We start from the raw sequence: 19990 nt of genomic DNA, 5'->3' as shown, positions 1-19990 counted from the left end.
ATCTGCCACATCAGCCAGACCCCATCACATTATTGATCTATTATGAAGGCAGATCCAACAGGATCTTCTGACAGAGTTGATGTGGGTTGTGCAGAAATAGAGCCAAGGACCATTGAGCCTGAGCAACCGGAGGATGGAGTTGCCGTCAATGGGGTGGCTGAGAAGGTGGGCACAGTTGCTTTTTGAGGGAAGGATCAGAAGTTAATTGCTTAAAATGCTGCAGTTGAGGTGCCTGTTTGACATGCAATGAAGAAATGCCAAGAGCTGGAGGTCTGGCTTGGAGTTCGGGAGAAAGATCTGGACCGGAAATGTAAATTTAAGGTTAATGAGAATGCAGGTGGTGTTTGAAGCTTTGGGAACAGATGACAGCACTCGGGGAGTGAGTATATATAACCAATCATCAGTTCTTGTACTTAATATAAAGTCCAACACCAAAAATTCAACAGTGATTTTATAACAAAATCAATAGAAGTCTGTGTTCAAAACCCTTGCCAACATTTTTTTGTATACAGCAAGGGTAGGCAATAACATCCAGTGTAGAGAGCTTGGACTGTGTCACTACTTAAGTGTCAGTTTTCCCCCTCCATGACCTTGCACATGCTATTTAAACTCCGGGCCTTGGGTTTCTTATATACAAAATAGCTATAATAGATGTAAAATTTTTCGAAGAATTCAAGGCTATAATCTTGTAAAGTATTTAGGTCATTACCAGGTATTCAATAGGCCATAGTACGTTAGTGATTATTACCACTTTTGTTATTATTATACTGAAAGTACTGTTTTCTTGAACTTTAAAAGAGTCTGTTTGCTTTGAAATCGCTACTTCAAACCAATGCCAAGGAGTTCAGAGAAGCCAGATATCCAAAGCTAATGCTCTTTGATTTAGCGTTTTTACTCCACTGGGGATATGAAAATCAATAAAACACATTTCTTCCTAAAAGGAACTTTTAGGATAGCTTTCCGGGGCTAGGGATGGCAGAGGAGATTTACCAAGTTTGTGGGTGATCCAGAGCCGGGCATTTCTGGGGAGATCTGCAGGAAGTTATGCAGGTCCAGTGGGAAGAGAAACTTCCCAGGCAGAGCTTAATGCAAGGAGGTCAGGACACAGCCCAGTGCATGGTTTGAAATACACACAGATTTGAGTTGCAGGAGCCCACAGGGAAAAACAGAGAGGCCTGGAGGGCTGAGAGGACTGAGGCCAGCAACAGAAACAGGAATGCAACAATGGGGCTGTGGGAGTGGATCTTGGATGGGCATCAAGTAGGCAGTGAAGAGCCTTTGAAATCTCATAAAGCCAAGGAACGGCATCGCCAGATCTGAGTTTTTAGACTTTTAAAAACCCAAATGGAGAAAATATCAGAAGCTGTAAGCCAAAGGCTGTTACAGTTATCCAAAAGAGAGGTGATATCCTGAATAAATACAGCATCGGTAGAGTTAAAGGAGAGGGGGGAGGTATCAGACATACCAGGGTTAAAACCTATCATGACTTGGTGATTGTACCAGCTTTTCCTTCTGCATGCAATAAATCTGATGGGAAATGGAAAAATTATTTTTAAACACAAAAGTGTGAATTTTAGAGTAGATAGGATAGGAGAGGTCTATTCTCCAAGGATTATCTCTGTCATTTTCTATTATGTTTGGATAAATTAATAAGATCTTTGTGTTCAGCGAGGTTGAAGGAATTAATACGCCTCCCCTTCGCTGCGCTCAGGCAGCCTGAGCAGGAGCAAGCCGCCAGCAGTGAGGCCCCGAGGAGCTGGCTGCTGAAGACAGCTTGCTTGAGGCCCAGACTGCTATCTGAGCCTCAGCCAACCCCACCCTCACCCCCTACCCCTGAGTCCGGAAAAAAGTGGAAGGTTGTGTGTGTGTGATCTGATGGATGAAAGATGGAACTTTGATCTTGGAAAAACCACTTACCTTTTTAAAGATTCCGATTCTTTTTAATTTATCTGTCGTCTCTGGAGGATATGTTTTTATTGATTTTTAGAGATAGAGGAAGAGAGAGAGAGGTGAGAGAAACGTCGATCGTTGATTGGCTCTCTCCCTTACGTGCCTAGAGTAGAGATTGAACCTGCAACCTAAGTATGTGCCCTGACCAGGAATTAAACCTCAAACCTTTTGGTGTACGGGATGACGCTCTAATCTACTGAGCCACCTGGCCAGGGCAAGATTCAGTGTCTTCATGAAAATGAAATGGCCCATCTACATGAGCTCTATAGTTCGTTTTGACTTTAAAATTATGTGATGGTTTGAGGCTGTATTTAGAAAGAAAATCCCAAACAGTATCAGTGTTAAAGTCTAGAGCAGTACCTTCAAATTTCTCGTTCATATAACCCCTAAAGAATTTTGAAATATTATATAACCCTCATCCATCTTTTTAGTTAACACCTAAAATTCTTTATCCATAAAGTTTAAATGCTTCAAAAAGATTTAAATTCTTTTTTTTTTTAAGATTTAAATTTTGGTATGATTTTCTTTATATGACTTAAGTGCAGTTTTTATTGAAACTTAGAGCTATATATTTTATGGAATATGTCTTGTTTGATGGAAAATACAACAGAGGGTTGGCAAAGGCAATCCTCACTGGTAAACCATCAGCTAAATCAGACTATTTTTCTATCAGGAATTCTTCATTAATTCGAATAAATGTGTTGAAGCATGACAGCCTCCTTACTTCTCAATTCTTATTCTAAGAGAGACAGATGGCGGGGGGTGTTGGTGGTGGTGGTGGTGGTGGTGGTGATGGTGGTGATGGTGCTGATGGTGGTGGTGGTGGTGGTGGGGGTGGTGGTGATGGTGGTGGTGGTGGTGGTGGTGGTGGTGATGGTGGTGGTGGTGAAGGTGGTGGTGGTGGTGATGGTGGCAGAGGTGGCGGAGGTGGCGGTGGTGGCGGTGGTGGTGGTGGTGATGGTGGTGGTGGTGGTGGAGGTGGTGGTGGTGGTGATGATGGTGATGGTGGCGGAGGTGGCGGTGGTGGCAGTGGTGGCGGTGGTGGCGGTGGTGGTGATGGTGGTGGTGGTGGTGGTGGTGGTGGTGGTGGTGGTGGAGGTGGTGGTGGTGGTGGTGGTGATGATGGTGGTGGTGGTGGTGGTGGTGGTGGTGGTGATGGTGGAGGTGGTGGTGGTGGTGGTGATGGTGGCGGAGGTAGCGGTGGTGGCGGTGGTGGCGGTGATGGCGGTGATGGCGGTGGTGGTGATGGTGGTGGTGGTGGTGGTGGTGGTGGAGGTGGGCAGAAGTAGTCTCAGGTCTCTTCCACCGGATCATTCTGGGGTTGAGTCTGAAGGAGCAGTAGCTCCCAGGGAAAGCTCTTCCTGTGGCAATGGCCGCAGGAAAACACTTGCAATCACTGCTCACACTTTTAACATCCCATTGGCCAAAGCAAGTCACGTGGGCAGGCCAAATATAATGAGGTAGGAAAGACACAACTCTGATTCTCCTGTTCAGTAGGAGTTGAGGAGTCAGGGAAGTAGTATATAATTTAGAAAAATCTAATTTACCATAGTAAATTAATATGAATACACATGTAGTACATATAGAAATAAAGGACAACAGTTGGACTAAAATACCAAGGAGAAATATTTCTTCATTGTGAAATTGGCTTCTACCTTACCCCTATGTATCAGATATGATTCTTTGGGGAAACCATTTAATTGGGTGTTTATGTACACATACATATATGTAAAGTAATGAGTAAAATTCACATGGCAATATAAAATATCTTGGTTCTGAATACAAAAATGTAGTCACCCAGAACCAATCATACAAATAAATTATAAAGATCAGCCTGATGGTGTGGCTAAGTGGTTGAGCATTGACCTATGAATCAGGAGGTCACAGTTCAATTCCCAGTCAGGTCACATGCCTGAGTTTCAAGTTCAGTCTGCAGTAGGGGGCATGCAGGAGGCAGCTGATCAATGATTCTCTCTCATCATTGATGTTTCTATCTTTCCTTCTCTGTTCCTCTACCTGAAATCTATAAAAAAAAAATTATAAAGACCAAATCTATTTCATTAAGTGTATTAAAATGTACTCAGTATTCACACTGACCTTTGTAAATAATGAGAGCATCAATAGTGTAGATAACCTAAAACTGTAGATAATCCTAAAAGTCTTTATATTAACGTTAGATCTGATTGTAAGATTTGGGGGTCAGCTAGATTTAGCTCAAGCAAAATTAAAATTACAGTGCTTCCCCTCCATAGCAGACACCCAGCCAACAAGGACAGGTGGCCCAGATTTAGGTTTAGTTGTATACAATTGAAAGTTGATTTAATGATTAAGTGAAATAATATTTGCAAACTACTTTGCAGGATTCCTGGCACATGGTAGAAGCTCATGAATTATTTCTCCTGGTATCTTTTCCTTTTATCCCTTACCAATAGAACAAAAAGCTCCTGTGTTTAATCAGTTTCTTAAAAGTGTATCTTAGAAAAAAGAAGAAAAATTTTTTTTGGTTTGAACTCAAATTTTTTATTTAATTAAATCTGTATCTCAATGGTTTCAGCTAGTTGTATGTACTGACCTAGCTGATTAGAATAAAATGAAATTCCCCTGAGAGCAAGAATAAGACATTTAATTAAATCAGAAATGCACAGAAACATTTGGTCAGCTGTAGGTTTATGTTTTTTAGCAAATCCAAGTTCTTATTGGACTTTATGTCCCAGCAAGATGTGTGCAGTTTTGTGAATTTAGCTGAATGCTTTACACAATCATGTCCATTCATTTAAAGATTCAGAATTTCTAATAAAATAATTATAATTAATAATTAAAGCTATCTCCTATTTCTGTAATGGCAAGAAGTATTATTTTTTAAATGTCTTAAATCATGTCTATATATTTCTTATCGATAGTTTTATACAACATAGCCTTCAAGATCTAGTAACAATGTAAAAATGTCATTGATCATGAAAATAACATTAGATAATGAGATATCATTATAAAAATTTAATACAAGAATCTAAGACCATCAAATTCTATACTTTGCAAACTTCTGTCTCCATGAGTAAAACCAATTTTATAATGATGAAGTGGTAATTTGTGGATTTTTTTGTTTTTAATCCATCAATAATGTACTATATAACAGAATTATTCACCAGTATTTTTTTTTAGTCTTAGTGTAGTGACCATACCTTCATATAATTTATAACCTCATACTGTCTGTAATATAATTAGAGATTGCAACTTGAAAATGTAATTTCATTTTGTGAAATGAAAGCAATAAACAGACAAACATGATATCAAATAAAATTAAGTGGATCTTTATTTTATTAGTGAGTAGTAATATTTTGAATATACTTAGGATTTCTTTTGCTCTCCAAGTTTCATTTGTGTTGTGATACTTTTGTTTAATTCCTTTGCATTATGTAAAAAAATCTATTTGTATCAGCCTAATCTTTTAATAGCAATTTGAGAATATTACTTTTTCTTCCTTTGCTATCTGCAAAAATAAATACATTACTTGTTTGATTAGTTTGACAAAAATTAAGTTGTTTTTGCTTTTCACAAAGGAAAAACAATTCTATTTATCATATGAAGAGTGTCTCTCTTGTTCTGTAGAGTTTTAACAATGTGAATATTACCCTCTGCCTAGAAATTTGCTACACAAGAGAAAAAGAAATGCCTTTGATTTTGATTCCACTTGAGTTGTGTGTGCAGATGACTCTTTTATGGTATTTGTATGTTATTCCAGTTTTTTTTTCTAACATTTCTTTGAAAACCAATATTGTTTTATTACTCAAAGCAATAATTATTTGCAACAGAAATCTGCAATATTATATGCCACATCAAATACTATAGAAATGTTATTATGACATAAACTTATGTTTGCCTGTCTCTTTTCTACATTCAGCTGTCCAAGGATCGAGTGTTATTTTCCGAACAGTGGAGGTCACATTGCATAAAGAAGGCAATACCTTTGGTTTTGTAATACGAGGTAGGTGATGGTTTAATAGACTGTCAAATATTCTTAGAGAATTTGTCAGTGAAATATAGTGAGTGAACTAGAAAGTTATCCTCAAAAACACTGATCTTTCCAGCATATAAAGTTGCCTTGTAATATTTGCACCCATTCTTTCTTTCTTTTTTATTGAATTAACTAAAGGCCCAGTGCATAAATTTGTGCATGGGTGGGGTCCAGCTGGCCTGACCCCAATTGGCTGATCCGATGCCGGGCATGTCGGGGGGAGGAGGAGATGGTGGAAGGTTGGCTGATCAGGGCTGGGCCAACTCGGGGGAGGTGCCACGAGTGACTGGCCTGCAGGATCCGCTCCTGACTGACGTGGTGGGGGCCCATTGTGGGCAGGGCAAGCTGGGGGGAGGAGCTGCAGGAGTTTGGCTGCCAGCCCTGCCCCCAGATCAGGGTGAGAGAGGCCAATTGGAGGTGGGGCCAGCTGGGATGAGGGGCCAAGGGAGGTTGGCCAGTTGGGCCCATCCCCCAATTGGGCCAGTTCTTAGGCTGCAGTGGGTGTTATAGCAACAGATCATTCCTGTTGTTATGGTGTTACAATCACTGGCTTTTTATATATATATAGATTGGAGTCACAATGGTTAACAAAATTATACTGGTTTCAGTGACACAATTCCATAACACATCATCTATAAACTGTATTATGTGTTCACAAGTCAAGACTCCTTCCATCACCAGTTATCCCCCTATGGCTCTCCTCTCCCTCCCCCAAACCCTCTTGCCCCAACAATTACCACATTGTTGTCTACATCCATAAGCTCTTTCTCTTCTTTTTCTTCTTTTTTTGCTCAATCCCTCCACCTCCCCAACCCCCCACCACCCTTGACAGCTGTCAGCCCGCTCTCTATCAATGAATCTATCTCTGTTTTGCCTGTTAGTTCATTTTCTTTAAAGAAATAAAGCAGCAGTGAATGGGAATCAAAGTGGAATCCAAATGACCTAGCTTTATTTTCAGCCTGTTAACACAGAGCCAAGAAGTCATGTCTGCAAACCTTATCTGTTCACAATCACCCTTCTTATTTGCCATTTTTCAATACACCTTTTACCTTCCCTTTATGCTTTCTATATCACTGAGTCAAAACTGTAGATGAGTGATGGTTGCCAGAGGAGAGAGGATAGGGGGATGAGCAAAAAAGAAGTGGAATAAGAAGAACAAATTTCCAATTATGAAAGAAGTCAGTCACAGGAATGTAATGTAAAGCATAGGGAATATAGTCAGTAATATTGTTATAACTTTGCATGGTGCCAGATTATTATTGCACTTACTCATGTGATAAACTTGTTAAGTATATAGATGTTGAATAATTGTGTTAAATAGTTAATGTACAATATTATAATAATAATATAATATTGTACATTAACTATACTCTAATATAATTTTTTTTAAATAAAGATCAAAATTTTTTAAAAGTTGTTGTTGTCATAAATCCCTGAGTTCATAATCTAACTAAAGATTATTGTTTCCCTTGGGGGAAAAAATGTTAATGTGATGATTATGACTTAATTTGATTTAATAGACTAGGATTAAGCAACTTTTATTCTCCTGAAATACATTTTGTTATAACTTTCTAAAGATGAATTGATAATCTAATCCCTTTGGCACCTTTGTACATCAGCTTAACTCATCTTATTATGGGATGAGATGACATTAATAATAAAGATTTTGAGTGATTCCAACTTATTTATAAAACCCTTAATTCTGAGCTGTAATTTTGGATTTTAATATTCTGTTTTTCTCATTAGCAGCTTTATTTCTTAAAGATTACACAGGCATTAACAACTCATAAATCCTAGTATGAAAGTGAGGGAACTATAATAGGCATCATGAATCTTTAAAGATTTTTATGATTCTTGATTTATTTTTATCTATTACATGTATATCATCAAAGTCAAAATTATACCCAATTTATTAAAACATTAATTAAAAGTAACTAAGTATCTTAATAAATTTATAAACATCAAGGAAAAAATGAGATGTGTTCAGTCCTATAGACTTACCTTAAGTGACTGAGCCTTAGATTTAAGCATTAGATTTCATTTTGTGTTAGTCATGTAGCAAATCAATCAATCAAATATTTATTAAAGTTTCGTCAACATGTCAGCCAAGTACTCTAGAGTCATAAGACAGGAGGACCCCTATCTATAGTCAATTACAGCTCAGTGAATTTTAGACATAAGTTGATAAAGTGCCCAAGTAAGTGGTAAAGAAAATGGGCAATGAGGAGCTCACTGAGTGGGTTAGACCAGTGGCGATTGCATTTTTCTGACCAGGTCTTATTTTTAGATGAAACAAGAAGATCAATTTACCCTCATCTTTTGCCTTAACCATTTCCAAATTTCTGTGTAAAAGAACTAGATTAATGTAATGAAAAGTCCGTTTACAAGTAATTTTAGCACGAGGTGGTGTATACAAATCTGTTTCTGCAATATAGGTGTGAAAGGAGGCACTTACTCACATGCCTACATGCCTAATTATTGGAAAACTGCAGCGAAAGTACTGCTGGTTCAAATATTTATCACTAGTTGCTGTATGGTTAATCAATAACCAATCAAATTGCTAATGAAAAAGCTAAACCAACAGTAATTTAGCATCAAGAACTGGAAAAAAAAAAAAAAGTAATTGAAATCCATAGCCACCTCAAGATAACTGATGATGTAATGTTAACAAACTCTCCTTCACACAATTTGCAGGAATTTCAAACATCTATCTGTGTGTGCATGCCTGGTAAGAGTCTTTTTGAATGAGGCTGGAATACTACCTGGTACATTGCAGGCACTTAATAAATGAAGGAATAAATATTGAATGTTGCCTAGATTTATGTGGACATCAGCTTTCTTAGTATTATATTGATTTTTTAAATTTATTTATTGTTGACAGGATTACAGATGTCTCCCATTTCCCTCCCTTTGTACTCCTCCACCCAGCCCCCTGTCCCGCCCTAGGCCTTCTCCACACTCCTGCCTGTGCATATTTGCATGTATGTTCTCTGGTTAATCTCTTCCTATCCTCTCTTCCCTCCACTCTGAGAGATGTCAGTCTGTTCCATGCATGCATGCCTCTGGACCTATTTTGTTTGTCAGTTTATTTTGCTCACATAAAAGTGAGAACATGTGATATTTGTCTTTCTCTTAATGAACCCATTTTAGTTTATGAGTGACACATTTTTGTAGGCTTTCATAACTCCCTTACTACATTGGTTAAACGTAAAAGTTTGTTAAACTTTTTTGCATAATTTCTCAATGAAGGACAAATAAACAACTTCTGTCAGTTTGAGATCTGTCTGGAGGGCCCTCCATGTTGAAAAAGGGGCCACCACCCACCCTTTAGGGATCATTGGTTAATCACGAAAAGAATTGCAGAGTGAGAAAGTGAGTAAATCTCATCATGGCAGATAATAGTTTGCAGTTGCATAAGTATTGAGCTAAACTTAAATCAATGGAAGTCGACCAGGACATTCAGAAAGGGGAGGAAGATTTTGCATATGGAGCATATTCATTTAGTTCAGGAAAATTCTTTCTTAACCAATTAAAATGGGTCTTAGAACAATAAAACCGGCTTTGAGTTACTGAATGTAATTACATTTCGAATGGTATGTCACAGGTTCTAAAACCTTGACTCACCAAACAATAGAACCTTTCATCCATAAAATGAAAAATGATGTTCCAGCCTACATCTGAGAGAATTAAATTTCAGTTAATTCCCTCACCACCAAGCTACAGGAGTTGGTTTGGGCCAATGGGAATATCACTCTGCCATAAGTTACTTTTCACTTTAGACAAGGAAACTTTTTCTAGTCATTCTCAACTATTACATTGTAGGTATAATGTATGGAGCCTGATATTCAGGTTTGGTTTGCACTGTGGCCCTGCCTGGTATTGATACTTATACAAAAATATCTGAGGTGGGGATGCTAGTGTGCAGCCAGTATTAAGAGTACCACTGGTCTCCGAGTGGTTTCTGTTTTGCTTGGCATCACCAAACTTCTGGAACCTAAGCCAGTGCCTAAATTTGGTTCATCATTTCCAGTACTGATAAAATGTCCCATATCATGAAATTTAGAACTATCTCATACTTTGCCATGCATTCACTGATATATATTTGAAGTTAGACCTCCAAATCAAAATTATGGGGAGGTTTTTTCACTGTCTTCAGCCCCAATCCTTTCCTAAGTCAATGCTGCTTCTGGGTAAAGCAAACCTATCTTTTAATGATCACCTTGCAAATGAGAAGTTACATAATAGTATTTTTCTCTTAGGCTAGGTTCTTTTTTTTTTTTTAATATAATTTATTGATTTTTCACAGAGAGGAAGAGAGAGGGATAGAGAGTTAGAAACATCAATGAGAGAGAAACCTCGATCAGTTGCCTCCTGCACACCCCCAAATGGGGATGTGCCCCCAACCAATGTACATGCCCTTGACCAGAATCGAATCTGGCACCCTTTAGTCTGCAGGCCGACACTCTATCCACTGAGCCAAACCTGTTTTGGCTAGGTTCTTTTAAAAAAAATTATTGCTGAAAGTATTACATATGTCCCCTTTTTTGCCCATTGACCCCTTTTAGCCTGCCCTGCCCCAGGCCTTCACCACCCTATTGTCTGTGTCCATGGGTTATGCATATTCGCATACAAGTTCATAGATTAATCTCTTCCCACCCACCTACCCACCCCTTTCCCTCTGAGATTCAACAGTCTATTCCATGCTTCGATGTCTCTGGATCTATTTTGTTCATCAGTTTACTTTCTTTAAATTGGCCTCCCTACCTGTGCCAAGCTTGGGAAATGTCAGTATGTTCTACCAGGAAGACATTAAGGAACGTCTTCTTGGCAGTAACATTCATAAAAATCACATAATGGCAAGCTAGAGACCACCCAGATGGGCAGCCAGGGTGGTGATGGATGAGGAAGTCAGGTCAGATGAAGGACATTTAAGAAACTGGAAATGTTCATCCTTAAGAAGATGAGACTTAACAGGTGTATAATCATTGATTTCAACTTTCAGAAAACACTTGTTATAGGAGAGAATACACACACACACACACACACACACACACACACATATATATATATATATATATATATATATATATATATATACACACACATATATATTTTTTTTTTCAGAGGGGGAAAGGGAGGGAGAGAGAGAAATATCAATAATGAGAGAGAATCATTGATTGGCTGCCTCCCACATGCCCCCTGCAGGGGATCAAGCCTGCAACCTGGGCATGTGACCTGATCAAGACTGGAACTGTGAACTCCTGGTTGATAGGTCACTGAGCCACACTGGCTGGTTGTAGGTATACATTTTTCTTTTACTGCCGTAGATAGCAGATCAGAGATGCAAGGATGAAAGTTGAAGGAAGCTAGATGAAAGAATGTTAAGAAGAACCTTCTGGTGTCTGTCTGTACATGGAATGGGCCGCCTCCAATCTAGTGAGCAGAACAGGGTGGGTCTCAAGTGGATGCCGGGGGAGCACAGATTACACAAGTTGTACAAAGGCGTCCTAGATAAAAGGAGGACTTTCAATAAATTACCTTCTATCTCAAAGCTTCTATGTTTCCAAAAATTATTGATGAGAACTATTTTATACAAAGTTAAAATTCCCATTTAGCCTTGTGATTGGCTTGACGTAGTCTGCCACATCTACCCCCGGGATTTTGGACATGCCAATTCCACTGAGGCCACTTCAGCCCCTTGAATTTTTGTCTTTCTTTTTTAAATGCTTGGACGCTTTTCTTTTACTTCAGGTTTTTCTTCCTGTATGTCGGGTTGTAGACCTGCTCACCCACATCCCAGCCCCGGCTCATTAGCACCAGGTACCCCACCGGCCCTTGGTTCATAACTGGCAGCTGCTCTCATCAGCTTAGACTTGATAATGTGCTGAGGCTCTTGTCACACTAGGAGGTCAATATTTTATGTCACCTGTAATTACAGTCGTGTATTTATTGAGAGGTGAAGAAATGATGACTTCTAAAACACTCTATGCAAAATGAGTAAGATTTTTGAGGCCACTGTATGCCAGAAGAAAACATTTGCATTTTCCCCTACACATCAACACAAGTGCTCAGCTGGCATTTTGTAAGTGGAGGTTTTTGTGAAAGGAGCTGTATTTCTTTTTGTTGCCAGGGGGAGCACACGATGACAGAAATAAATCTCGCCCCGTTGTGATAACATGTGTTCGTCCTGGAGGGCCTGCTGACAGGTAAGCTCCATCTTTCTGTGTCACTATCCAAACAGATTAATAAAGCTTAGGGACTTTGGCAGACACGTTGATGAGTTATAAATTTCAGAGCAGAAGACAGATAGTAACTGAATCTATGAGAATGTGAAAAGGGAATTAGCTTAGGCTGCGGAATCCAAAAGAAAGGCTTGACTCTAGATGCCACACTTACTGACCTGTCTTTGGCAAGTGGCTCAACAGTTCTGGGCTCAGTTTCCTCCTTTGTGAAAAGGGAGATAACAGCTAACTCTCAGGGTCTCCCGTTTTGTCAACGACTGTTGCTGCAGGTGCATTGCAGGGGATTGGCCCTGCTGTGGCTCTGGGATAAAAGGCAGCTGGCCCCTTGAAGGCATCAGCTCCGATTGCTAATCTCCTGACCTGGAAAGACAGGTGGTGGTGGTGGTCCGAGTCTTACTATTAGCGACATCCTTATCATTATTATTAGTCCCTTTGATGATGAATGTCAGAGGGAAGTAATTTTTAACAAAATGGAAGTATTGTTGGTCTCCTGTGCTTTCTTTACCTGGTTAATTTGAGTACCTGAAGGATAGCTCCTTTAGCTTTCATCTCATAAACCTGGGGGGATCCCAAGTAAAATCACAACTTAGATATCTCAGAGGATGCTTACCTTTGTATTCATTTCCACAGCAAAAGTGGAGCCCATAATGGTGGGGGAACACAACTCCTGCCATTATATGTTGTGGAAAGAAAGGTGGGAGAAAAATGCACTGGTAATTCCTGACCTCACATGTTTCAGACCAGGAAAATTGTTTAAAACCTTTCCTTAAGCAATATAAATGGTGATAGTAATCAGTACTACTCATTGTACTTACCATGTGCCAGAAAGTATTCAAAGTGCTTGGAAGACATTACCTTATTTTATCCTCACAACCACCCATGAAATGAAGTCTTTGTATCTACAGTTACAGACCACAAAACTGAGGCCCATCATGGTTACTGACTTCCCAACTAGGACATCAAAGAGCTAGCATAGGTTTTTTTTTTCCTTCCAAGCTCATACTATGAGCTCATATATTTTTAAAAAATTAACATTTAATATAAAATAAGAGGATATGAAGACACTGGTTTTCCACTTGTGCAAAAATATATATATGCATTTCCAGAGAATACAAAGTCACATTTTCCAGGGAAATGTTGCCTTTTTCCTGTGGGGAAGCATGAGACTTGGTTGGAAATTTTGTGAAGAGGACATTCTGAGAAAAGGGAAGTGTGTGGAAGGCCGCCTGCCCTGTTTATTGGAATTACGACTTAGGGGATTGTCGAAGGCAGTGCCCCTAATTATTCCTTGACCTTTCCAAACAAGTCTTTGCATGTGCAGACCCCTGGGAGTTTACCAGAATCCTTATACTCAATTCCTGGATGCCCTTGCCTAGAGGACAATGTAAACACCTGTGTCCTCCCAAGATTACCCACCCTACTGATTGTATCTAAAGATAAAAACTGCAATAAAAGCCTAAGGAGACAGGCAATTGGGGTTGTCTAGTTATGTTAGCCAGACAGTCCCTTAGCCTCTCTTTCACAGCAAATGTTGTGTCAGAGTAATCCATTCATCCATTGCTCAGGGTCTGCTAGTCAGCCCTGGCATTTTCCCTTCTCATGCTTTTTTGTTTACTACCATTTAGAGTTGGAGTCAATAGAAATGTCAGAACAGGCTAATTTGTGAGCAACAAATTACCAAATTAATGTAGGACTAAAGGAAATCAAATAATTTAAGGTAAACATTTAAAGTCAAAGCACTTAGAGCATTATATAGCTGAGAGATAGTTAAGAAGTCGTTTTATTCTTCCCAAATCCTAGACTCATGGAAACCCACCACACACACACACACACACACATACACACACACATTTGTTTTTCTCATCTCTGTATCCATCCCTGAGGCAGGATGGTTATGATCGGGAAACTGTGCCCTAGTGGTGTCACTAGGTCCTGAGGAATCCCTTCCAGTGCCCTGAGTGTCTATGGTCCCAGCAGGGAGCATGGTATTTGCCTGACTTTTCCCGTGAATGTGAAACTGAATCAATTTAATGATCGCCAAATGGCCTTATAAATCAGTAGGAAATTTTATAGACTAGGGAAATTTTTCACCAGCATTCCTGTCCTGCTTGGGTTCACTGGTAATAAATTGAATGGAACTAGCAGGCTTTTCTGCTCACCTGGCTTTGGGAAAATAGGTGGATGCTATTTCTTGGACTCTAATAAATCATCTTCAGACATATGGGCAAAAATCCAGAAGAGGAAAATGTGCCTTCATTACTCTTGTACCCCAAGAGTTAACTGCGGGTGACTTAAATACTTGCTAATGTATAGTTATTCTCTTATTACTGATTTTCATATTGCAGCAATTTTCTGTTTGGGACTACCTCTTTACTCTCCTACTGTCACACTTGAGGTTTAAAAGGAAATGCAAATGGGGTGGATGGCAGAGCGTGGACGAAAGAACCATGTTGACTAAGTGACTATTAATGCTAAGCCCCACCGTGCTGAATTGCTAGAGACTGTTCCTCTGTTCTCCCTTCAGAGAGGGCACCATTAAACCTGGCGATAGGCTGCTCAGTGTGGATGGAATTCGACTTCTGGGAACCACGCATGCTGAAGCCATGAGTATTCTCAAGCAGTGTGGACAAGAAGCAACGCTGCTGATAGAATACGACGTCTCAGTAATGGGTACGTGCTAGTCCTTCGGTTGTGATCCCTAAGCTGTAGTAGATGTCATCATCCATCCGGGATAAACTACTTTGTAATGGGAATGATCTGCTGTGTCCTCCTGGAGCAGACAGAATCTCATCAATACCAGAGCATAACTCTGTTTGGGTTCAGGAAGAGGTGAGTGGTTCCTTTCAGTAATTTAGAGTTCTTGTGTCAATAGACTCCATAAGGAGGTCTCACTCTGTCAGCGTGTTTCACCTAGCAATCAGCATTTATATGGGGATTACCCTTTGGCAGGAAAGTAGTTTTGCCTTCCAAAGCACAGAAATAACATTGTTAACTTAGGCCTGTGGTTGGCAAACTGAGGCTCGAGAGCCACATGCGGCCCTTTGGCCTCTTGAGTTTGACTCTTCCACAAAATACCACAGTTTGGGTGAGTCTACTTTGAAGAATTGGCATTAGAAGTTTAAGTTTAAAAATCTTGGCTCTCAAAAAAATTTCAGTCATTGTACTGTTGATGTTTGGCTCTGTTGATTAATGAGTTTGCCAACACTGACTTAGGGGATATTTTTTTTTTCCTTTTACTACAGAGTAAAATTTCCCAGTAGGGAATTCCTTTCTTTCTCATAACTTCACAATATGAAGCCAGATAATCAGAATTAATGGAAATTACCATTTCATCACCAGACCTAGGGACAAAGAAAGGAAAAGAACATGTAATGTCATTGATTAAAATCAGAAGTTGAGTGCCCTATTCTTTCTTTCAATAGTGATTCCAATAGGAAGTAACTTTATTTCTACCCTCATAACTATAATAAACCTGGGAAGATAGTCTTCTGTGCCTTTTAAATGTTAAGAGAGGGCCAAAGATTTGTGTCATGTTGACTAAGGCAGAAAGCTTATGAGTCAACTGAAACCCTGAAATTGAAGCTTAAATCATATTTTAAGTACTTCTTACAATTATCAGACTTGATTATGTGACCTGACTTTACCCATAAGTTTAATGCTGGTGCAATGTAGCACAGAAAAAGAAACATATTCTATAACTGCAAACTCCTCTCTTTCCTACTCTGTATGATTCGCGTAAAATAGTGTTGCTTAAAAGTATTCTTAATTTGCGTCCTAGCATGAAATGTCTTAAGAAGGTATGAGGTTTCCTAAAGGGCTTAAAGTGTGAGACCTAAGAAGTTCTTAGCGGGATAAATAGGATGATGTGCCCTAATTATGAAGGAACTTTTCTCCCTTCATTCATTCTTCCTTTATTTTGTCTTCCCTCCCTTTTTCTTTTTCTTTTGTTATATGGTTTTTAAATTAGATTTTTAGTTAGATTGTTTGGCTTCTGTTTTCAACTTTTCTGATTTCTAGTTATAATTTAGACCATGTTAGTTATTTCCCCATGCCTTAGTCACCTCATTTGTCAAATAGGGACTAATAATGCCTATTTTAAAAGGCATTTGTGAAAACAAAAATAAATTATATTAGTAATTATTTTTTAAATGTTGATACAGTACATGTTAACGTTAAAAATTGAAGTAGATGTTGGGCATATTTAACTCATTCGTTCAGTCTAAAAGTATTTATTGAGCTTAGTGGGAAGAACCAGGAATACAGAATAACAAACCTGTTCCCTGTCATTATGAAGCTCACAATTGATGGGGGAACAGATAGAAATTTACCAAACAAGCAGTCATAAAATGTGATCATTACCTACCATGAAGGGCATTAATGGGATTCTGTAATAGGGAACAAGGGAAGACACAGATGAGGGTTGACAGGTTCCAATAATAAGGTAGTCATTGAAGAGGTGACAGGTAAGCTAAAACCTGAAGGCTTAGAAAGAACCAGCTCCCAAACTGAAGACAACAATAGCCTGTAAGGCCTTCAGTCAATCTCCCCAAAGGGGTGAGCAGCTCTTCAGAGAAGATTCCTCCCTGTCTCATTATTGACAGTTGGGAGGGGATGAGGTGATCCATCTGCCTGCCTTCTCCCCAACCCACACTTATATTCTTAATGATGCCTGAATGTTTTTACACTCAGTTATCAGTTCTCAGATATCCCCCTAATCTAGGGGAAAGTAGGCCATCAGGAAGGAAACACATTATCGATAAAAGTTTCTATAACTTGCTAGATATAAGACTAATATACAAAGCATTTCTCTATAGCAACCAAAAACAGCAAGTTAATTTTTTTTTAATCCTCACCTGAGAATATTTTTCCCATTGCTTTTTAGAAAGAGTGAAAAGGAGGGAATAAAGGAGAGAGAGAGAGAAAAAAAAAAAGAGAGAGAGAGAAAGAAAAAGAGTTTGAGCAGGACTGGGGATCAACCCAGGTAAAAGCTCTTGACAGGGAATTGAACCCATGACCCTTCAATCTGTGGGCCAATGCTCTAACCACACAGCAAAACCACCAGGACAGAAAGTTAAATTTTCAAATACCATTGATAATAAAAATAAAATAATATGGCTCCTATAAGAAATAAATATAACAAAAGGTATATGAATCTATTAGGATGTAGAATATATATATCCTATGTAATAAAAGCCTAATATGCAATTTTTCGACCTGGAGTTTGACCACTCATTAAGATGTACACTGACCACCAGGGGGGCAGCGCAGAACATGAACGGTGACATGGTGCTGACAGTGGGCAGCAGTAGAGGTGCTGCTGGTCCCAATGGGCCCTCACGAGAGTGGGACCACAGAGGGGTTTGGTAGAGCAGGTGAGGGGGCCACTCCAGGCCAAGGCAGGTGCAAGGAGGGGCCTGATCACTCCTCCCATCATCCCATAGATGGCGACCAGTAGCAGCAGCAGGGGGCAGGGCCACCTCCTGGCTCCCAGGTGCTAAGGGAGCTGGGCGGGGGGCCCAGCCCCAATCGATCACCTGCTCCACCATTCTGTAACAGTATGGTGGAACAGGTGAGGGAGCAGCATCAGGCCACAGAGGGTGCTAGGCAGGGCTGTGGGACTTCGAGGCTGGGGTCATGAGCTGGGGCCTGATCCCCACAGGCCACCCCAAGGGACCCCACCCATGCACGAATTTGTGCACTGGGCCTCTAGTATATATACTAAACTGTTAAGCATCATTAGTAGTGCATAAAACTATCAAGCATATGTATAGTAGTGCATAAAAAATACAGAAATAAATGAAGACCTATACAGTAAAACCTTAATATAGTGGGTTAATTTAGGTGAGGGGGTGTCTGTTAAAGCTGAAAGTTTGTTACTTAATAAAATAGGTTTTCCAAATAGATGTGTAAAAATTGACAAATTAGTTAACCTGTTTTTACTTTGGTAGATATGTTTGTGTAATTAAAATTAAGTATGTATGAAAAGTTTAATTTCACAGAAAAGTTTTCTATATGTATTACAGTAATTTAAATTTATACTGAATAGCTGTAGTATCCACCAGACCCCACCAGTAAACAAATGCACACAGCTGGGGCATGTAGAAACATCAGCCTGCACACATTAAAACTGCTGCAGTAAGTCACCCAGGGACAAAAACCAATTATCTCTCTCAATGTGGTGTGATCATGTGCTAATCATTTGCTGAACATTGTTTACCAGCAGTAACTCTTGGATTTAAACACATAGACTGTAGTTGTAGACATGTAATATTTATTTATGTCAGGGAAGTTACTACATTGTTTTCCCCCACATATGACCCCTTTGCTAAAATTTGTCAAAAGTAATGGTGAATTAATATCCAAAAAAAGTTAATTTAATTATAAGCAAATCTTGGTTTAAAGAATTTTAAAATTAACAGGGTGTTCATTTTCCGAGATGACATATGGACCAGAAATTTTATACATTAAATCTGAAGTCTATAAAATTAACGTCCACAAAATCGAGAATTTACTGTATAATGTTCTTAGATGAGAAATATTAATATCTGAAAGATGTCATTTCTCTCAAATGTATTGATAAATTAATTCTATTCAAAGTCTTAGAAGGATCTTGAGGTCAGAGGACCTTAATAAATTCTTTCTAAAATGTACATGATGTAAGAAAGATGGGAGGAACATACAGCAATATACTTTGAAACAATACAAAAGCAGAGAAACTTGTTCTAAGCAATATTAAGACTTTATTCTAAAATTGTGCCATTAAATGTATGTAATATTGATGTGGAGTAAAGAGACCAACAGAAGAAAACGGGATGACTAGAAGGCCACCCCAGATACAGAAACAGAGGTATGGTCTTATATCAGTGGCCAAAGGTTGAACTGAATAGTCAAATAATGCTGGGTCAGTTAGCCTCATGGGGAAAAAGTCAATTAAATTCCTACTTCATTTCACACCCAAAAATAAGTGTATTTATGTAACCATTTCCCAACAGACTGGTATTATAAATAACTGAATGAATATCCTTTTACCCAAATTTCTGTCTGTATTTCTGATTACATTAAGTCAAAGACTATATTTATTTTTAAAATAGCTGATACATAGTTTCAAATTGTCCTCCAGAAGGATTACACTGCAGGGTATGGGCAAAGTAGGTTTACAGTTGTTTGTATGGAAAATAATATAATAATTAATAAATAATAATGCAAGAATAAACTCTGTGTTTCACATACTCACCACTGTAAACCCACTTTTGCCCTGCCCTGTATTTTATATTAATATCAGCAGTATTTTAAATTTACCTCTCCCACTAGACCTTGGCAACATTGACTGGTATTAAGTTTGATCATTCTGATGTTAAGTGAAAGTTGCATTTACATTTTAATTTACGTTTTTAAAAAACTTATAGTGCAAGTGAGTATTTTTTTGTATGAGCACTAGCCATTTTCTGTTTTCTGCTTGTGTTCCTTACTCATTTTTCTGTTGGAAGTGCCCTTACTTGTGTTTTGTGTTTGTTTGTTTGTTTGTTTGTTTGTTTGTTTTTAATTGGTTTGTATAAACTATTTATATGTTAAGGACATTAGTTTTCTGTAAAACCTTTTCTTGGTAGCTTATTTTTCATATGTTTTATTTTGACATATTGACATTTATTTTGACATATTTAAGTTTATTTTCTTTTGGTTTTGGCTTTTCTTTTTATCTTTGGATCTAGGATTTTGCTTAGGATTTAAATAATATTTTTCTAAATAGTTACCAATATACCTGGATCAGTTAAAAAATAATCTATCA

General features: G+C 38.7%; 1 protein-coding gene across 8 annotated transcripts in view; it reads left to right on the top strand.

Annotated features, from left to right (window-relative positions):
• Positions 1-19990, top strand: part of GRIP1 (glutamate receptor interacting protein 1) — a 658373-nt gene that overhangs the window by 521297 nt on the left and 117086 nt on the right. For all 8 annotated transcript variants that reach the window (XM_036455350.2, XM_036455348.2, XM_036455354.2 and 5 more), the window contains exons 5-7: positions 5849-5932; positions 12093-12168; positions 14729-14874. In XM_036455350.2, the coding sequence (XP_036311243.1) occupies positions 5849-5932; positions 12093-12168; positions 14729-14874 (306 nt within the window). The remainder of the gene's footprint in view (positions 1-5848; positions 5933-12092; positions 12169-14728; positions 14875-19990) is intronic.

This window comes from Pipistrellus kuhlii, unplaced genomic scaffold (assembly GCF_014108245.1).
Source record: "Pipistrellus kuhlii isolate mPipKuh1 unplaced genomic scaffold, mPipKuh1.p scaffold_m20_p_3, whole genome shotgun sequence".
NCBI lineage: Eukaryota > Metazoa > Chordata > Mammalia > Chiroptera > Vespertilionidae > Pipistrellus > Pipistrellus kuhlii.
Note: the sequence above shows the minus strand (reverse complement) of the source record. Positions and strands in the feature narration are given on the sequence as shown.